At 52.8% G+C, this 19,780-nt stretch overlaps 8 protein-coding genes across 8 annotated transcripts; 4 read left to right on the top strand and 4 right to left on the bottom strand.

Moving 5' to 3' along the window:
* Positions 1–1,286: 1,286 nt before the first annotated feature.
* On the top strand, positions 1,287–4,352 carry J4E78_005548 (uncharacterized protein; the record flags this gene model as incomplete). The annotated part of the gene is made up of 1 exon (XM_049366167.1): positions 1,287–4,352. One exon carries the CDS (start codon positions 1,287–1,289, stop codon positions 4,350–4,352), a length of 3,066 nt encoding a protein of 1,021 aa, XP_049221893.1.
* A 307-nt stretch (positions 4,353–4,659) lies between these two features.
* J4E78_005547 (uncharacterized protein) lies at positions 4,660–5,231 on the bottom strand (the record flags this gene model as incomplete). Its single annotated transcript, XM_049366166.1, has 2 exons — positions 4,660–5,019; positions 5,121–5,231. 2 exons carry the CDS (start codon positions 5,229–5,231, stop codon positions 4,660–4,662), a joined length of 471 nt encoding a protein of 156 aa, XP_049221892.1.
* A 606-nt stretch (positions 5,232–5,837) lies between these two features.
* Positions 5,838–6,506, top strand: J4E78_005546 (uncharacterized protein; the record flags this gene model as incomplete). The annotated part of the gene is made up of 1 exon (XM_049366165.1): positions 5,838–6,506. The coding sequence occupies one exon, from the start codon at positions 5,838–5,840 to the stop codon at positions 6,504–6,506; it is 669 nt and encodes a 222-aa protein (XP_049221891.1).
* Positions 6,507–6,717: 211 nt separating this feature from the next.
* J4E78_005545 (uncharacterized protein) lies at positions 6,718–7,548 on the bottom strand (the record flags this gene model as incomplete). Its single annotated transcript, XM_049366164.1, has 1 exon — positions 6,718–7,548. One exon carries the CDS (start codon positions 7,546–7,548, stop codon positions 6,718–6,720), a length of 831 nt encoding a protein of 276 aa, XP_049221890.1.
* Positions 7,549–11,538: 3,990 nt separating this feature from the next.
* Positions 11,539–12,201, top strand: J4E78_005544 (uncharacterized protein; the record flags this gene model as incomplete). Its single annotated transcript, XM_049366163.1, has 1 exon — positions 11,539–12,201. One exon carries the CDS (start codon positions 11,539–11,541, stop codon positions 12,199–12,201), a length of 663 nt encoding a protein of 220 aa, XP_049221889.1.
* A 162-nt stretch (positions 12,202–12,363) lies between these two features.
* J4E78_005543 (uncharacterized protein) lies at positions 12,364–13,891 on the bottom strand (the record flags this gene model as incomplete). The annotated part of the gene is made up of 3 exons (XM_049366162.1): positions 12,364–12,519; positions 12,570–13,261; positions 13,312–13,891. The coding sequence occupies 3 exons, from the start codon at positions 13,889–13,891 to the stop codon at positions 12,364–12,366; spliced, it is 1,428 nt and encodes a 475-aa protein (XP_049221888.1).
* A 1,283-nt stretch (positions 13,892–15,174) lies between these two features.
* Positions 15,175–15,495, bottom strand: J4E78_005542 (uncharacterized protein; the record flags this gene model as incomplete). The annotated part of the gene is made up of 2 exons (XM_049366161.1): positions 15,175–15,239; positions 15,276–15,495. 2 exons carry the CDS (start codon positions 15,493–15,495, stop codon positions 15,175–15,177), a joined length of 285 nt encoding a protein of 94 aa, XP_049221887.1.
* A 1,807-nt stretch (positions 15,496–17,302) lies between these two features.
* On the top strand, positions 17,303–19,519 carry J4E78_005541 (uncharacterized protein; the record flags this gene model as incomplete). The annotated part of the gene is made up of 6 exons (XM_049366160.1): positions 17,303–17,362; positions 17,479–17,669; positions 17,843–18,389; positions 18,474–18,614; positions 18,665–19,268; positions 19,323–19,519. The coding sequence occupies 6 exons, from the start codon at positions 17,303–17,305 to the stop codon at positions 19,517–19,519; spliced, it is 1,740 nt and encodes a 579-aa protein (XP_049221886.1).
* Between the last annotated feature and the right edge of the window lie 261 nt (positions 19,520–19,780).

Raw genomic sequence — 19,780 nt, 5'->3', positions numbered from 1 at the left:
CAAGTACCAGACTAGACCCTAGAGGTGTTCGGCATATCATCGGAGGGAGAAGTGCAACCAATAGTCACTTGAGCGTACTCAGATCCTCCATTTTGTTTGGGTCCTGTCGGCCTAGAGCTCCGAGCCATTGACATCTTCCGCAATGCGTGCGCAAAACCACCCCCAAGCAAGAGATATCGCAAGCACTTTAGACGATACCAAATAAGGGCAGCTTGGGCGCGTCGTCAGAACAACAACTTCGACTAGCAATACTCTAGAGGCAGTCACAGGCTCCGCTCAATCGGGAATTCGGTTCGCAGAGAGCCCAGCGACTTTCAAACTCTGCAACGCCTGTCATGGTCATACGACGAGGCACTCCCGAACGAGAATATCCCAACCACTTGTGACTCTGCGAACCCGAAGTATGAACGCCTTCAACATATTAAAGGATTTTAGATGCCGACCGATCATCACACGAGGACGTTGAGATGGCTGTATTAGTTGGTTCATTTGCGACGTGCTGTCAAAAGGCTTTCATCGGAGAGTTGGCCGTTCAATGCGTCTACAGGTGGGTGGTTGACACCGAGACCCTGACAGGTGACATGCGGCGGAAGGTTCCATTCTTATGTTGAACAACTGAACAGATATTGAACAGCTAGCCATGACCAAGTGATACGTCTTTGATGCGGGTGCAGATGCGTTCCTGAAACAATGCGCGATTGACGGGTGGATGATGTCACCTCTAGAATGCGGCCAGCGCAGTTTCAAGCCTCACGAAGAGATACTCTACTCTCTTTGACCCGTTGAATCAGCTCATCGTCTTTATTGTCTACCTCAAAGTTCACAATTGATTTGTCCTGTACCTGACGACCTTTGTTGATGGTTCAACACCTTCGGGGCGCAGTCTGACGTTCGCGATGGCACTAGGGACCGGGGACCGTGGCGCATGCAGCTGCAGGGCTCTTCGTGCACTTTCATCCTTGGCCGATCGAAAGCCATTCTGTGCTCATCAATTGCCTTTTGCCTTTCTTGTTTGCGCCTACTACATTTAATTCACAGCAGCCGCATCGCGCCTGCTTCCTTTGTTTACGCGCGTCATCCCGATTGGCATGCTGCTTGGCCGAGTCTCACTCGCCGCCTGCAAACGAAGCTTCCTTGCGACACCTTCACGCACCCTACCGTTGTCCGCATCACGCCCGCGCTCCCTCTTTCACACGCCGCACCTCACGAGGCTGTCTAGCTCTAGCGCACACCCCCTCGGCAAACGCTCCCTCCACACGTCGCCGCCTATAAATACTTCGCTGCCAATGGAACAAAATGGCACAAGCAAGCGCAAGCAACCGCCAACCTCGCCCGCAACCGACCGCCCAAACAAGCAGATCAAGCCCGAATTAGATTCGCACACGTCAAACGGCGTCATGTCGCACTCGCCCGACCTGGAGGAGCCCATGGACGATGCGCGCAGCGAGTACAGCGCCCACAGCTCCCCCGACGCCCTCCCGTCGTCGGCGCACATCACCGCCGTCACGGGGCAGGACACGGCAGAATGGCAGCGGACGATAGAGAACGTGGTCAAGAGCGTCGTGTCGATACACTTCTGCCAGACGTGTTCGTTCGACACGGACCCGGCCATCAGCTCAGAGGCGACGGGCTTTGTCGTCGACGCCGAGAAGGGCTACATCCTCACCAACAGGCACGTTGTCGGCGCCGGCCCCTTCATCGGCTACTGCATATTCGACAACCACGAGGAATGCGACGTCCACCCCGTCTACCGTGACCCCGTCCACGACTTCGGTATCCTGCGCTTCGACCCCAAGAAGATCAAGTACATGCCCGTCACCGCCCTCAAACTGCGCCCCGATAACGCCAAGGTCGGTGTCGAGATTCGCGTCGTTGGTAACGATGCGGGAGAGAAGCTCAGTATCTTGTCGGGTGTCATCAGTCGGCTGGATCGCAATGCGCCCGAATACGGCGAGGGCTACTCCGACTTCAACACCAACTACATCCAGGCGGCAGCTGCAGCGAGTGGAGGTTCTTCTGGCAGTCCTGTCGTGGACCGCGACGGATTTGCTGTTGCGCTGCAGGCCGGTGGACGTGCTGACGGTGCTGCGACCGACTACTTCCTGCCGCTAGACCGACCGCTACGTGCTCTCGAGCTCATCCGCCAAGCCCAACATGTCACCAGAGGCACCATTCAGACTCAGTGGATACTCAAGCCATTCGACGAGTGCCGGAGGTTGGGTCTCTCGCCTGAGCTGGAGAAGGAGATCCGCACCCAATTTCCCAAGGAGACAGGCATGCTCGTAGCTGAGGTTGTCCTTCCTCAAGGGCCCGCATCTACCAAGGTCGAAGAAGGTGATCTTCTCCTACGCGTCAACGGAGAGTTGCTTACACAGTTCGTCCGACTCGATGCAATCCTTGACGACAACGTTGGCAAGACCATCTCTGTGACCATACAGCGTGCTGGAGAGAACATGGACGTCGAGCTAGACGTTGGCGACCTACATGCCATCACCCCCGACAAGTTCGTCTCCGTCGCAGGCGCGTCTTTCCACGACCTCTCGTACCAGCAAGCGCGTCTTTACGCTATCTCGCTCAAGAACGCAGGTGTATACGTCTGCGAGGCAGCGGGCTCCTTTAGGTTCGCTGACGGCTACACATCAGGGTGGTTGATTCAGGAAGTTGACAACCAGCCAACACCCGACCTTGACACTTTCATCCAAGTCATGAAGAAGATCCCCGATCGCAAGCGAGTGGTTATGATGTACAAGCATCTGCGCGATCTGCACACTGCGAACACTAGTATTACTTCTGTCGACAGGCATTGGCATGCAAAGATTCGGGTAGCAACACGTAATGACGAAACTGGCCTGTGGGACTTCAAGCCCCTCGCCGATGCCATTCCATCTGTGCCCCCAGTTCCTCGCCGTGCGAACTTCGTCAAGATGAGCTCAAGCTATCCCGAGGCTGTAGACATCGTCCGCAGCTTCGTCCGCGTTCATGTCTCTATGCCCATTAAGCTAGACGGCTTTCCTAAGATGAACAAACAGGGTTACGGTCTTGTTGTCGACGCTGAACAGGGTCTCGTTCTCGTCTCACGAGCCATCCTGCCATATGACCTTTGCGACATCTCCTTGATCATCGCTGACAGCATTTTCGTCGATGCCAAGGTTGTCTTCATGCACCCATTGCAAAACTATGCCATCGTCAAGTACGATGCTTCCCTTGTCAACGCCCCTGTAAAGACACCCAAGTTCGCTACCGACTTCATCAAGAAGGGAGCCGAGACCATCTTCTTCGGCATCAACCAGAACTTCCGACCTGTCGTAGCAAAGACTGTTGTCACTGATATCACCACAGTCGCGATCCCAGCCAGCGCAATAACACCGAGATACCGCGCGACCAACTTCGACGCCATCACCGTAGACACCAACCAAGCCTCGCATAGTGGCTCTGGTGTGCTCGTCGCGGAGGATGGCACCGTCCAGGCTCTCTGGCTTTCATACCTGGGTGAGCGGACATCACACAGCGGAAAGGATGTTGAGTATCACCTCGGTCTTGCGACACCCAACCTTCTGCCAGTGCTCAACGAGATCCGCGGCGGCAACACGCCCAAGCTACGTATCCTGAACGTCGAGTTCCAGACCGTGCAAATGAGCCAAGCCCGCGTCATGGGTGTCTCAGAGGAATGGATCGAGAAGACCGAGACAGCCGACCCAGAGCGCCACCAGCTCTTCATGGTCCGCAAGGTCGACTCCGGCCACGGCGACGGTCTCAACGAAGGTGATGTCCTACTCACGCTCAACGGCAAGCTCGTCACCCGCTCCCCCGATCTGGACGTCATGTACAACAACGAGTTCCTCGACGCCGTCGTCGTTCGCAAGCGCGAGGAGAAGACCATCAAAGTCTCCACCGTCGCAACCGAAGATCTCGAAACCGACCGCCTCGTCAGCTTCTGCGGCGCCACCTTCCACCGCCCCCACCAAGCCGTGCGCCAACAAATCAGCAAAATCCACTCCGACGTCTACATCTCGTCACGAGCCCGCGGCTCCCCAGCCTACATGTACGGCCTCGCGCCCACCAACTTCGTCACTCACGTCAACAACGTGCCCACGCCCAACCTCTCTGAGTTCCTCACTGAGATCAAGAAGATCAAGGATAACGAGTACTTCCGCATGAAGGTCATGACGTTTGACAATGTGCCGTGGGTTGCGACGATGAAGAAGAATGAACACTACTTCCCTACTATTGAGCATGTTAAGGATGCGAGTCAACCGTTGGGCTGGAAGAAGATTATTCATGAGTGTGGGGATGGGGGTGCGAGGGAGGAGATGGGGCCGGATGAGTTGGAGGCTGAGGCGGGGGAGGAGTAGGATGGTTTTTTGGAGAAGAGGGATGGGTGTGAGCTGTGTAAGATGTAGCGTACGGATGATAGAAGTAACAGAGAATCATGTATTCATTCATCTGGATTCATTCCCAGACGTGCTCTTTGAGACCCTCTTTGGGTGATACATAACCCCAATCCAGTCCAGATCCAGTCCCTTCCCCAAAGTATGAAAAGAGACAGTCCCTCTCACACTCCCTACACCCCTAGTGGAGCTTGCCGTGTGGATCACTCAATCTCATATCTGCTGACAGACATCCCCAACGCAGACCCAGGTAGCGCACGGTCCAGACCCCTCAAACCTCCTCCTCCAGCATCTCCTCATCTACAAGACCCTCCTCTTCCTTAACCTCCTCCTTGACCTCAACCTTCTTCTTGCGACCCCGGGGCGTAGCCTTCTTCTTCGGGGAACCTTCTGCTTCACCACCATCACCGCCGTTGCCATCAGCGCTGGCGTCAAGGTCAAGCTTGCTCTTTCGCTTCTTGGGTGTGGCTTTGGCCTTGGGTTTCTCGGGAGTGGCGTCGGTAGTAGTAGGAGGTGGACCAAAGGCTTGGCCGTTCTTGATCTTGGTAATGTCGTCCTTGTGCTTCTCCTTGAGGCGGACGAGGAGTTTCTTGCAGGAGATGATGGAGCGACCGGCGGGGATGGGCGCGTTCTGTTGGGTTGTTAGTTCTGGGATACATTGATGAGTGCGGATTTGGGGTTTGAGGTGGTAGCTCGTGAGTGGTAGGTAGTGTAATAAGGAGGGGCACTCACACCGATCTTTGCATCGATCTTGCCTTCGTTCTCACAGAGGATGATGAGGTATGCGATCTGTGGTATGCTTAGCTGGAGCAATTGGGATTGGATGGGGTGTGGGGGGAACATGCTTTCTCGCCTTCAGACCAGACGGCACCGCTTGCGCCGGTCTTGTTGGGGGTTTTGGTCTCGGTATCTGACATCTTGGGGATATTTTATGGGTTTTGCGGGAGCTTGTGTGAAGGTGTTATACGTCTCTGGCGTAGAAGTGGATGTGGTGTGCAAGGTTTGGTCAAGAGCAAGAGGAGGTGGTGGTGAGGTAGTTAAGGGCACGGAGGGATGGGAAATCGGCAGCTTTGAACTCACCTTCACGTCGCGTTTGCGATGAAGTGAGCCCGTTCGTACTTTATAGGGGAATGAACGGTGAGGTGAGGTGACGGCGTGGACCTCTAAACACAGAAGTTAATCATGGTGAACTCGGCTTTATATGTGCGCTCTGAGAGGCAGTGCTAGGTCTTGCTGCTTGAGTCTATTATTTTCTTTTGCATTTTGACAGCATGAATCCTGTGGTTCATCTCATTACCAAGATTTTGGCAGTGTGATTTTCATGCTATCGTGAGCGTAGTCGTGTCGTCAGCCAATCTACTTGTCGCACTAGCCCGCTGCCAGCTTAGCACCATAGCCCACCTGCTCTTTTCACCCCACGCATCCAATTCCCGTCCCACAAACACGATAATGCTTGAGATAGCTTGCTTCAATGCTACTTCGGCCATCGCAGCAGCTCAAGCCGGAGCTGATCGAATCGAGCTGTGTGCCGACTACGCAGCTGGCGGGGTAACGCCTTCCCTCACCACGCTGCAGGATGTACGGAAGGAAGTCACGATCCCGATCAATGTTATGATCCGGCCACGGGGAGGCAACTTCAACTACTCCGACGAAGAGTTTGAGCTCATGAAAAAAGAGCTGGAGATGCTTAAGCCTGTTGCTAGCGGCTTCGTGTTTGGCATCTTGGACGCCAATCAACTTGTAGACGAGGCTCGTACCCGCGAGCTGGTCGAGATTTCTGCTCCGCTTCCTTGCACGTTTCATCGTGCAATCGACGAAACAGGCGATTTAGAGAGAGCCGTGGAGACCGTTGCAAAATGCGGTTTCAAGAGCATCTTGACAAGTGGCGGAGAGAAGACCGCGCAGGAAGGGACTGGTGTTCTCCGTTACTTGCAAGAGGTGTGCCGTCCAAAAGTCTCATTGATTGCTGGCGGTGGGGTCAGAAGTACCAACGTTGAACATCTCAAGAGGAGGACCAAAATAGAATGGTTTCACTCCGCGGCCATCACAATGCCTGGAGAAGATGCTGACGCCGAGGAAGTGAGAAAGATAAAGGATGTGTTGTCGAAATTCAATTGAGAGAAAGAAAAGACAAACATATCAAGGGTACGATATTATTCATTAAGCGTGGCGCATCAATACTGGACTGCCACAGGATGTATACGACATGCATGTGCTAGGACTCCAGCGGGTATCATCCATTCGGGATTGCCTCGAATACAACTCCTGAGGCCATTCTATCCAAACAGTTCACTGACTGCGACGTGTATGACTCCCGAAAGCAAACTGCTCACAAAAGCGCGTATAGCAAAGCACCGACCACCGACATTCCAAAGGATCTTGTTGTGTCGACAGACACTTGTCCGGCGGCTCCAGTAGATTGCGGCGAGGCATCGGAAGCTTCAGGAGTTTGTGTCACAACGTTGGTCTTAGCGGCGATCGTTGTGGCTTGCGTAACAGTGGTAGCGGGTACGGTGGTTTTGACCTCTACTCCACTGACAGTCGCCGTCTCGACAGTCTCCGCGACAGTTGTCGGCGCCGAGTATGTGACGGCCGGGACAGTGGTTGTGTAGACGATGACCTTTCCAAGTTCTGTGACTGGGACTGCTCCACCAACACCAGTACCGGTGTACTGTGCAGGGACCGAGAGGGTCGAAGTGTTTGGCTTCTCAGCCTCGTTGTTCGCGTAGATGTTGGCGCTCTGGCCGTCCTTTGTGTAATCTCCGCTGACGAGGTTGACATCGGTGCCGCCGGAGCTGTAGGTTCCGGCAGCGACGTTTCCGTAAGATCCGTCTGGGAACTGGAAGTTGGTGGTGAACTTGTCGTAGCACATGGGAATGTTGATGTTCTTCACGTTGACGCAGTCTAGGCTCTGACGGCAACCGAAACCGTCCGCACGTCCGTGTACAGATCGCTTGTCGAAAGAGATGCCCTGGATCGACGAGAGAATATCGGTATAGAGGGAGCTCAACTCTGTGCCGACTGTTGGTGGGGTTGCGCCTGTCGCTCCTTGCGGCTGGCATGCCTCGTAAGGGTCGTCGTTCGTGGCTTTCGCCATGGAATCGAATGGCGACGCAGTTGCGACGGCCGCAAGAGCGAGGGAGAAGAACTTCAGAGACATTTTGTTGAGATGTGGTGTGTCGTGGGAGTAGTAGATCTTCTGGTACCGAGCGATGGTTATAGGTATTACACGATTGTTACACGGTGTAGTACTGAATGACCGGCGACTTTCAACAAGAGTAACGAATGGCAAACGCAGTCGCGCGAATGTAAAAGCGAGTGACGGAAGGATACGACTGAGTATCTGCCAAGGGTCAGAGGGGCACCCCGAGTCTATATACTGACTGTGCCCATATCGCTGGTGCTAACAGGGTTTAATCAGGCTCGATCTTACAGCCGAACTAGCCAACAGGCACCATGCGCTTTACAACTGACGGCGCGCCACAATGCGATAGGACGTTTACCAACTGCCTGGGATCTGTTATCCGTTGGGCGATCATGTGTTCATCCCCCAAGACCTTGCCCAGGGGCGGCCCTCGTATTGGATTCCCACAGGATTGGCTGCCATACACACACAGCCCAAGTCTTTGGCCCCGCCAATGAGAACACCATCGCATTTGGCAGTTCCAGGAAAGTCAGCCGCGATGCCAGAACTTTGCTCATGCGCTGCACATGCGATCGATTGAAAAGCCATGCGCCAATAACGCACCGCTAGCCATTAAACGAGCTCATGGTCGCCTGATTCGCCGGGAGATAAATCGGCAGCCTCCAACCGAAGCGCGCTGCGAACGGACTTTTTCCTCATCCCTCAAGCCACGAAACGGCCTTTCATTCGAGATCACGAGAATTTGCAGTGCCGACATCTTTCCGTCTTACTCCAGGTTTGGCCAAGCCCACAACGCCTATCCGTCAACAAATAAAGAAAATAGCGGGTTCCAGCGTCATAAGCGGCAGCCCCGAGTCCCGTCCAGGGCAAGCATGCAGTGTTTGGCCCTGGTTGGTCCCTGACAGCACACCCACAAAAATTGCGGCCACGCGCACGCTGCCGTCCCAAATTTCTCTGCAGCGCTAACACACGACGGTTTTTGTGCGACGGTGATCATTCCCCTGAGCGGCGATAGCGCTCATGTCAAGACTTTGCGGACAGCTCGGCGTTCGCTCGAGCCTTACCTTATTTTGGCCCGCCCAGGTACAGCGTACACCACCAAGACTCTGTATCCTCATGCTAAGATAGGTTGCCGGTCAACAAAGAGACGATAAGAATAGCTTTGTCGTCGCATTCTTCCAGTCCACGGCTTTAGCTTTGCGCTGACCCAATGAGAACATCAGACGGAAGAAATTATTACCGAACAATTCGCGCATTAAGAGCCCTGGAGTGCAATGCTCGCGGTTATTCGGCACTCGATTAGGTTGCTTACCGAGATTTACTTTCGTGTTCTCCTCGCTTCCTCGCGCGATTCTTTATCGCTGTACTGAGCTGCTTCACACTAGGGGAGACGGACTGGCAATTATCATCGACTCATTCCCGAGCCGTCGTTCGTTCTCAATCAGACAACACGTCGCGTGCGTTGTTCCGCTACGGTACAGACTACAGTTTACCCCACCACCATGCCAAGGTGTAAGCAGGGCTAGCTAATAATAGAGTTTTTCGGGGATCGACGCAGGAACAAAGCAGCTTACATCTGCACGCGAGACGCACACGTTAAGGGGACGTTGCCACAACGATGCCTCCAGTTTGATCTGAGCGATGTTGGCTGCTGGCCTGCGATATCATCCTGGCTGTACTGATCCCCAAATCGATCTTTCCGATGCGCGTATGCGGGACCATTCGCACCGGCAACCGAAGGAATTTTCCAATGAATTTCTATACGAGGTAGGACCGATAGCGTGGAATCGGTCATGCGACGCGACCGGAGCGGAGGTGCGACCTGCATATGTGCCGTAAGAGTACGTGCAGTAGCCGACCTGAACCACATCGTGAACGGATGACGAAGTCCAGACTTGTCTGTCATCAACATCAGTGTTTTGTGGTTGTTGTGGCTGTCGTCTGAAGTTACTTTTCTTTTTCGACCTCGCGTATTGGTTAGTCGCGGCCGCGCCGAAGCGATGTGCTGCTCGTTGGCGCCAGAAGTACCTAGGACATGCGGAACCTGATATCGCGACCTGACTCCACTACTTAGCATTCGTACACGGGCAACTACTGACTATCTGGGTAAAAGTTGCGCGACACAGGTTGCCTGCATGATTGTTGACATTGTGTATAAGCTAGGTTTGACTTTCGCAAGGCGTTGCGAGAAGGTGGAAGCTTCTTGTAGTATGGCTTGAGGAAGACAAGAAAGAAACAAATGACCAAATGAGTGTTCTGAGTACAGAGAAAGAGCCACCCCAAAATACTGTTCTCCGCGTTTCATCAACGGTATATCGACACCGCGACTTCAGTTCGTCCGTTGCCGAATTCGTCCCTCAGCCATCCAGGTACTTTGGAACATACAAACAACTCTTCCCATCAGCCGCACCTTTGCAACAATCTACCCTGATACTTCGCCCAGCCATATCAGCCAATTGATCGGGTACGTTCAAACGCGCATTGACACACTTCCCCGAATAGTTGTCTGTCAAAGCTGGGTCTCCCCCGCAATTGGGTTGGAAATATACTCTCGTCTCGCAGATCACGTTGTCAGCTGCTGGTGGCTGAAAGCTCCCTGCCAAGGCGACGCTTTCCGCACTGAGGAACCCGCTGAAGAACCAGTTGGAATCGACCGCGTCGTAGCATTGTCCGTATCTAACGTCCTGTTCTTTGAACACCGTAGGCGCATCAGGATCAGGCGGAAATGTTTTCAGACAGTCATCCATCACGAAGACGGTGATTTTGTGGGTTGCGTTGGTTTGGCGGACGTCGAGGGTAGGGGCAGCTGTGAGTGGGCTTGCGAGGCCGATCAACAGCATGGCCTGCTTGGTACGTCAGGGGTTAATATGTGTGTTGTGTGACCACTTGTAACCGGAGGTGTAGGGTTTGCACCCGACGTACTGTGATAGAGAGTCTCATGTTGATATCTGGAGGAAAGAGGTAAGAAGCGAAACGGTAGCTGTATGGTTGACGTCCAGTGCTGGTTTTCTCTAGGCAAAGAAGATCTAGCTGTCCTTTATACAACCTCCTTCCGCACAGAATCACGTGTGTTCTGCCAAATTGCTGCTTGGACGTAAGAAGATAATATCTCAGTGCGACCAAAGGCTTGCATAGCTTCGCAGTATCTACCCAGAAAGAGAAAATGTGTCTTGCTGCTTTGTAAATCAAGTTGCACCGGGTCGATCTTAAAAGTGACATGTGTCGTAAGCCGCCTCCGCACATTCGAATCGATCAAAGACTTTCAAGCACTATGTTTTGTACGACAGGAACACAATGGGTCGTGGCTGAGCTACTCATGGTATGTGCTACCCCAGATTTATGTCAGACAAAGAAGCGCGAATCCCGATGCTTCGCATGTGCGGCTAGAACCGGGGAACTTCGGGGTTAGGCGTAACCAGTTTGTTCTTTGATAGTCAGCGGCTTGACGCCCTGAAAACACAAGTATCATCACTAGTTGCGTTTCCAATAACTGCTTGGTACGATGTAGTTCGACATTCACGTCATGAAGGTCACGGTACTATGCTGATTTTGGAGAGGAGCACTGTGGGCGGTAGGCTTCCACCTCACACTGATTACTCTGCAGCATTTGTAAACAGTGTACAACATGTTAGACATCTTTCGACGGTGTTTTCCGCATATGAGTGCGGAGTTACCATGTAATTGCGGTGTTCCGCTGCAAGTGCGGAGTTCCTACGATCACCAAGTCAATAAAGTACTGGATAAGTTGCCCAATAACCAGATCGTATCCTTTAACAGGATCTGCTCTGAACTTCACGAGCGTCTTTGCAGCGCGTTGACCCGACAGTCATTCGTGTCGCTAACTATCATCCGATTCCAAAGTACGCCCGAAGTTAGTGTCGCCCCATCGTGCCAGGCATCAACGCATCGATTAACTGACTTCGCCCGCAGTATCGTCGAACCGGAACAAGCACACGCATTTCCCGCCACCTTTCTGAGCAGCTGCTCATCAGACAATCCGCCGACATGTCTGAAACACCCGAACGTATCGTCGAACACGCCTACGACCATATTGCACAATGGTATCTAGAATGGGTCGAAAGCGATAGGTCACCACGCGAAAGCTACACAAGGAAACTACTTGACAGTTTGCCACCTTCCCCAAGCGTTCTAGAACTCGGCTGTGGCCCAGGCGTACCAGTACTGAGCATGCTGGTTGACCACGGAGCTCAAGTGACAGCCAATGATATCTCTGCGAAACAGGTCAAGATGGCTGAAGCTCGTTGCCCGCGTGCAAAGTTCATCGCTGGTAATATGACCACACTCACGTTCGAAGCCGAGAGCTTTCACGGTGTGCTCAGCTTCTACACGCTCTTCCACCTTCCTCGCTCCCAGCTAAAGGACATGCTCATGAAGATCTACGGTTGGATGAAGCCTGGTGGTCTCTTCGCTTTCAACCTTGCGGGCATTGATGAAGAAGAGATACATGGCGAGATGATGGGGTACGGAATGTTTTGGAGCAGTTATGGAGTGCATGAGAACCGCGAAATGTTGAAAGAAGTAGGTTTCGAGCTGTTGGAGGTGGAGAAAGTAAAGGCAGGCGATGGCAATTTGAACGAGGATGAACCAGACTACGATTCCGAGTTTGTTTGGGTGATGGCGCGAAAGCCGGACGTTGATAAGAGGTAAATTTAGCAGAAGGCTCAAATGAAGCTCAACAATTTATACCGCAATGAGTTGCATTTAGTTCCATATGCACTAATACGTATTTGGTGCGCCAGCGCCCCAAAGTGTGCTTGTCCCGGGCGTCGATGATCTTAATGCTAGTACAACATCTCATATTCACGGGCCTTACGCACTCTTCCTAGGCTTGCGCTGCCACCCTGTCTTAAACTTCCCCATGCCCATTCTAGGAAACACATGCGCCTCGGTGTTGAACACTACGTCAGTGAGAGGAAGAACGTCGTCTGGCGAGAAGAGCAGGTATAGATATTTGAGCGTTTCGGCCTAGCAGAATATGTCAGTACAAAGACTAATCACACCAACGTGTCACGTACCAGCCAAAAGCTCTCCATATTGTCTCGTCGCGGAGGCGGGATAGCATTCACATTGTTGAGAGAAGTGAAGCCCTCTCCTAGCGGAACGGTCGAGTGGTGTAGGAAGGCCTGGAAGATTTCCCAACCCCACTCTCGGTAAATGGGGTCTTTTGTAATACGCCACATCATAAACAGACTCTCGACAGTCTCCGGCCGCTGAAGGTTATGCGCATCAAGGGGTTTGATGTTGAAGTCTTTCTTCCAAACCTCTTCAGAGTTTGAACTGCTCGCCAAGGGCTCGCGCGGCATATTCTTCCTGGACTGCAACGACTCGTCGCTCGCGCGGAACCAGACGATTTCCGGTGCTATACCAGTGTCGGTCACTTTGTACATGCCCCAGCAGGTCTTTGTAAGCGCCCTTGCCAATTCCATTTGTTGCGACTTCTCGGTGTTCCAGCTGGGTAGGCGGCGGGCTTCAGCCTCGGTGAGTCCGTTTGTTGCTCCGAGTGCGATGGTACCGGGAAGGAAGCAAACGAGATGATCCATCTTTGGTGACAGAGAGCCGCCAATTCCGCTGGGTAATTCAGCGACGATGCTGAGCTTTGCATGCTTGGTAGGGATGATCAGGTGCTTCTGAATGCCTGTCAAAGCCTCCTCCCACATCTGGAGGTAGATCGGCTCGGAAGTCTGTAGGTACTGCTTGATGAGATACTCTACGTGAATCAGTATATGAGGAAGTGATCGAGTACATGAGATAATTTACCATAGTAGGAGTCGCCTCGACTTCCGAGACGTATCTCTCGTGTTGTGAATTGACCGGAATGGGGCGTGATAAAGATCGGGACTAGACCGTCGTGCACGTTGACACTGTCGACAACCTCCATGACCTTTTCCGCTTTTCGCCAGTATATCTCGTTGCCAGTGACGTTCGATAGGTACTTCATCTCGATCTGTAGTGTCGTCGCTTCGGCCGTCGATGAAGCTCCACCATCAGCGTGTGATACAAGCCCTCTTCGGCTTGCCAAGTGGATGCTTGCGTATGGTATACCGGACGGCGAATCGTATGCGCCGAGAAGTCTGTCGGCTAGATCCACAGCCTTGGTCAGATAGATGCTGTCTCTTCGCGAAGAGACACCGGGCAGCACTGTCGTGAGATAGTGCGCAGAGAGGAGACCGCCCAACATACGAATTGTGGTCTCAAACGTATTGACATCTTGATCTTGCTCGTAATCTAGACTGCGGTGCAGCCAGATCCTTGCATCAGCTAGTTGCGATGTAAGATTCATGATCATCATCGTGTCGAGACTATCAACGATGATCCAACCCAAGCCTTTCGGACTCATCATTGAACCTTTCTTGGCGATGGGGTGAAATTGATCATAGCCTGCATAATGTATAAGCATCAGATTCCTACGGGGGGAAAGGGCTCACAAACCCCAGGCGTATTTGGAATACGCGTCCCAGCTACTGACAAAAGCATCTTTGACTTGCTGCCGTCGATTATCCCACTCGCTAGGCGGGGTGGGCAGCCACTTCCGAGTAAGAGTCGAAGGGATGGGTTGTGTTGAAAGCCAAAGGCAGACAGAGGCTCCGAGGACAATCGCAGCTGTGAGGTATGGTGTTTTGGAAACCGACCAGGGGGATGAAATTGGCGAGGATGTCGTATGGCCATTAGCCTTTCGAGCATGGCTCGCCTCGCGTTTGCGATTGCGCACAGAAGAACGCGACATACTATAAGAAGTCTAAGTTTGATGAGTAGTGAGGAAGTAGAATCGAGTTTCCACAGGTAGTCATTGTTGACATCCCCCTTCGGTGCGACAGAAGGATTTCAACCACGCCACACTCTCACGTTAGCGCCGGGAATTGAAACCGTGCGTACTGCATATCTCAAATGATGATTGCAGCAGGCTAATCATAAGGCGAATCGATGATCAAAGCGTTCGCGAACCAATACAAGTGACATCCCATTTCCATGCGGCGCAGGCGTATGAACGCGCTTAGGGGACGCGCCTGATCCCCTGCCCTGGTACCATGAAGTGAGACTCCGTCAGTGATACCCATCGTCTCGTAGACGAAACCAGCCTTTTGACCCATACAGCTCAGATAATCCAACCCTGGAGGTTACTGTACGATGGCAGATCTCTCTTTGATGCCAGCTACGCCGGTGACTCACGCTGGTGAAGTAACCTCATGGATTCCGCTCACAAGTACCTTCACGCCATCGTCTGGCTGCGAATCCATCTTCCGGCTCAATGGACCCAGTCTGGTAGCGTTTGATCCAGGCTATGGTCTCGACATCGATGAGGATGTCGACTGCGTACCTTCCGCGGTGACAACGTGGTGGGAACAGGCACGACTGGGTGTCGGCGGTGAGGAGCATACAGCGCTGAGCATTCAGCCCCTAATATGCCCGAATCTGTGGACGACCGTCATGACCTACGTTACGGATACCTCCACAACCCAGATAATGTGCTGTCCCTCGTAAGTTAGCCATGCACACCCTTTCGGCGTTGAACTTACCAGCTCATAGAGGCTACACCAACCCATTCCACACAAGCGGCCCCGTCAACGGTGATTGCGTCTCCACCGTCCCCAAGGGTATGGTCTTGACGTATGCATCTACACCTTATGGCTCGTCTAATGACTGGACTATTGAGACAACGACGGCAGCCCGAGATTCGAGTGTCGGAGCTATCGCAGTAGTGGGCTTCAACGTCGCTCGTGCACCTCCGACCTCTACACCAAGCCCTTCCGGTGGCTCTATAAGCTTCTCAGGCTCGTCCTTCACATCCGCATCGCCAGCTATGTCGACAACCGGCCCGTCACCAACTGCTTCCGGTTCGAACGGCCCTGCCAGAGACGGCGGAATGTCAACAGGCGAGAAGATCGGCATTGGCTTGGGTGTTACACTCGGGGTGATCGGTACTGCGGCGCTCATCTTTGCCATGTTGTTGCTTCGCCGAAGACATGGAAAGCGAGCAAAGACGCCTGACGCCTCCGTTCCGGTGGCCGAAAGCGAACCCAAACCGATGGAAACATATCAACACCCTCAAGAATACGAATATCACATCTCTGAGCTCCAGGGTCATTATCAACCTCACGAGCTACCCTCTCAAGAGCCTAAGTCTCCAGTTGAGATGGGATATCCCGGTCGATAGTAGGCGTTTTGGGCAAGCGGTCGTAATATCATGCCTTCTGTCAATATACCAGATTCCGGGTCGGGGCGTGGCTGGCCCACGAAGCAGGAGGATGCGGGCCTCGAGAAGTGCGCAAGCGCGCATTATGGTCACCTAACGCGTTCACTCCGGTTCCGCTTTACCGGTGATACCTATTCTTGGCCCAAATCTGTTAGAGTGCCGCAACACTGGTAGTAGCGCATTCTTGCTGATAGTTCGATGGACTCCGGAACGGGACGAAGACCATCAAAACCTTTGCGTCCGGACCTTCCGTTCTCCATCTCTTTTTCTTAGGCTTTCAGCCTCTATGGACCTGTTACATTCTATTATATTTCTTTCCTGAAGCATGCTGTATGATAATGGTGACTGTCGCTGAGCCGAATTTCGTGTGGGTGGTTGGACTTTGACAGAGCAACGAGGCCACGTTATTGACCAGGTTTTATTGGCTTGGCGTACGTCGAATGAACAACCTTCTTGCACGTTCTGTATGCGCTCTCGCAGACTACCGTCCTACCAACGCCTGCCAGCCAAGATGACTTCTGCTTCGCTGTGCGTGTTTGCGACAGGTGTTCAAGATAATCGCTTGACACCCCCTCTAATACGCAAGATCTGGAGGCGTACTTCGACCTGGCTATGCATTCTCGTCCTTCATCGCTCATCGGTCTCTTTGCATCATCCCGTCATCGAAATTCATCTCTCATCGCGGTCTGAGGCAGAGGACACGTCGCGCCAATGGCGCAATCGCTGACAGTCGGCTTAAACGGCGAATTCGGACGAGCCGGCGATTCCCATAGTGCGTATATGATCCCAAAGAAGCGCAAAACGCGACATACGTAAGCGGTTGCGTCAGTGCCTGAGGTACCTGCAGAGAAGACACCAGGCAGCAACGTTTGGAAACGCCTCAAGTTGTGTTTGTCACGTCTTGTCGCGTTCCTGGTGATATCAGAAAGGGGACGACAGCATGCTGCGCCACTGTTTTGGGCGCAGCGCTAAGCCCAATCTGGTGGTGCTTGCGAGAAAAATCAACCACAACAACGGCTGCTTCCTGCGGTGGACATCTCGGTGCGGCAGACCAATCGACTCGGACTGCCATGCCATCCCTCGTCCGGTTTCAGAATGAAGTTTGCAGCCCTGTCATCGCCCTCTTCCGCTTCTGATAGGTCCAGTCATACACGCTGCTTACACGCTGTGTGGTCCGATCGCGAATTCTTTCCCTAGCGAGTCTTCGCACTGCCGGCCGAACGCCTTGTCCAACCTACGTCGACGTCAATTTCCTGAGCTTATCGTCGCGTACCTCGGTGCATGGGAGTCGGCCTTGCGCTCATCTACAGAGCTTGTCAGATATAGGCGAGCTGAAGCTTGTCGCTTGGATCGTTTGGTAATATAGGCTTGATCGTAGTCGTAGGCTTCAGAGGCGGAGTTGCCTGAAATCCGATTAGGAATATCGTTGTTTACCTACGGCATCTTTAAAGTCAGAACCGAAGGCCCGAATCTGGAAGGCAAGTGTTGTCTTTGGTGCCTGAGTCTTGTCCCTGTCGCCTTCTTCTATTCTTCCATTCCTTAGAATACCGTATCACGATGGTCTACACCGGAAAGCCGAGCCGGGGGTGTGGGATGTGTAAAAGCCGCCGAATAAAGGTATGTATTACCTCGCGACAATTACTCTATTCTCTTGACTAGCGATATCGCCTCCGAGCGTATTCGGATGCGCTTGCCTGAGGCCGCGTTTTGGCTCGCCGACTGACTGTGCATAGTGCGACGAGAAACGACCAACATGTGGCAACTGCAAAAAGTCCGCCCGAGTATGTCCCGGCTATCCTGATGATTTCGACCTTGTCTTTCGAGATGAGAACAAAGCTATGGCCAAGAAGGCGAGGAAGTCTTCCGGAACGACCGCGTCGAGCAATAGCAACGGTGCGTCAAGCTCCAGCACTTCGCCGCATCTGTATGTACTACACCATTCTGCCCATGTCGATCCTCTTTGTGCACAGGGGATACCGATAAGCTTTGCCGAGCAAATGGGTACCCTCGTAGGCGGTATGCGTTCTGAAAGTGTTCACATGTGATTGTCGCAAGCCGAAGACCCACATTGCAATTTGTACGCGCTAACACAAATAGGTCACCTTCTTCGACGTTCGATGTACCACCGGGGGAGAATGCAGTACCGGGGGAGAAAGCCTTTCAAATAATCACCTCACGATCAAGAATACCCTCAGACTTAAGCCCATCACAGCAAATACTTGCTCTGTCCAACTATACAACACCACCACTGTCTCTAGACCAGTCTTTCGACTTCGAAGCGTTCGTGTGGAATCTGGAAAACGCAGTACCGCCAACCATAACACTCGCGCCAGAATGCGAAGCCGTACCGTTCTTCTTCAAGAACTTCATCACCTTGCCACAACAGGCCGAAAGCACACGAGGATACCTAGAATATTTGGTGCCACTCTACAATCGTGCCCGCTCATCTTCGGTCCTCCATTTGGCTACTACTGCTGTTGCGATGGCAACATGCGGTCAGTATCCTGGCCGACAACAGCTCCTCCGTGAAGCGGTGACCACCTACGGCAAGGCTATCAAGAAATTGAACGAAGATCTGAAAGATCCTGCGATGGCGAAGAGCGATGAGACGGTACTGGCTGTTCTCGTGTTTTCATTATATGAAGTAAGTGGACGAGATATCTCTTGCGGGCCTCCAATAGCCTGATTGTCTACCCCCAGATGCACATGTTGAGCTAACGAACATCAGACCATAATGAGTACAGACGACACTATCACGGCATGGGGAAACCATGTCGACGGTGCTGTGGCATTAACGAAACTAAGAGGAATCGAACAGTTCAACGATCCAATGTCACATGCAATGTTCCGCGCCGTGCGAACGATGATGGTAAGTACCAATAACAAATCGTTTGCATGCCATAATCTAACGAAGGACAGATCACAAGCTGCGTTCAACGCTCAAAACCCATCGACTCTTTTCCCGGTACCGGAGGCTGGGTCGGCAACGGCGACATCTCCGAAGAGAATGCTGCCAATCGGCTGACACTCATCTGTATTGATCTCCCAAACCTCCGCGCTCGTGCGAACATCCTCACTACCACACCCTATGATCCCGCCTACGAATCAGAAGCGAAGCAAATCCTCGACCTTGCGCAAATGGTCGACGGAAACCTCGAAGAGTGGTATCGCACCCTGCCTCCAGAGTGGAAACATCGGATCATCGGCGTCTCCAGCGATTCAATCGCACCCGAGGAGATCGCGCTGGCTGAAAGATGGCCAGGCGAGCAACACGTATATCATGACGTGTCATTGGCGAGTATAATGAACGACTACCGCGTTTGTCGGATATTCTGTCGAAGAGTCATCATGGCATGTGTGACATGGCTCAGCATCGTTGGCAACTATGCAGATGGCGATGAGACGTGGAGTAGGAGCGTGTTTGTCATCCAGATGATGGTGGACGAGATCAGTGCATGTGTGCCATTTCACATGAACTACGAGTTGCAACCTGTGGCGAAGGAAATGGGTCAAGAGCAAAATGGTATGTCGAAGTCCTGCTAACATGATGTGAAGCATGGCGCTAACTCTTTTGCAGCTGCGGAGGCATTCGGCGGATACTCGCTGGTATGGCCACTATACGTCGCAGCAAACGCCGAGACCGTACCACAAGAGCAACGCGACTGGCTGTTGGGTCGACTGTCCATCATTGGCACAAAGTTTGGGCTGAGTAGTGCTCAGGTGCTGGTATTAGCGAGAAGACATGTTCTGACATGTGGCCCCATGTTCCCTTGACGCAGGCCAGGGTGGGGCAAGGGATCTGTAAGAATATGTGGAGGAAAGAAAACATTCCAATTCGTGGTGAACAGCATCGCACCTGTATTATACCTAGGTTTTTAGATAACAGTAAATGGGACTTCGCGGAGGGTCTAATATAAGCCGAATGTCTGTTCCATGGATCGTCATCCGTATCTAGTAAGTGTTCATGTGACCCACGCGTTCGACGCGGATGATCAGTGGAGACATGCAACATGTCAATCGTCAGGCGTCCTAAGC

This window comes from Alternaria triticimaculans, assembly GCF_023758025.1.
Source record: "Alternaria triticimaculans strain BMP 0046 chromosome Unknown scaffold_7, whole genome shotgun sequence".
NCBI lineage: Eukaryota > Fungi > Ascomycota > Dothideomycetes > Pleosporales > Pleosporaceae > Alternaria > Alternaria triticimaculans.
Note: the sequence above shows the minus strand (reverse complement) of the source record. Positions and strands in the feature narration are given on the sequence as shown.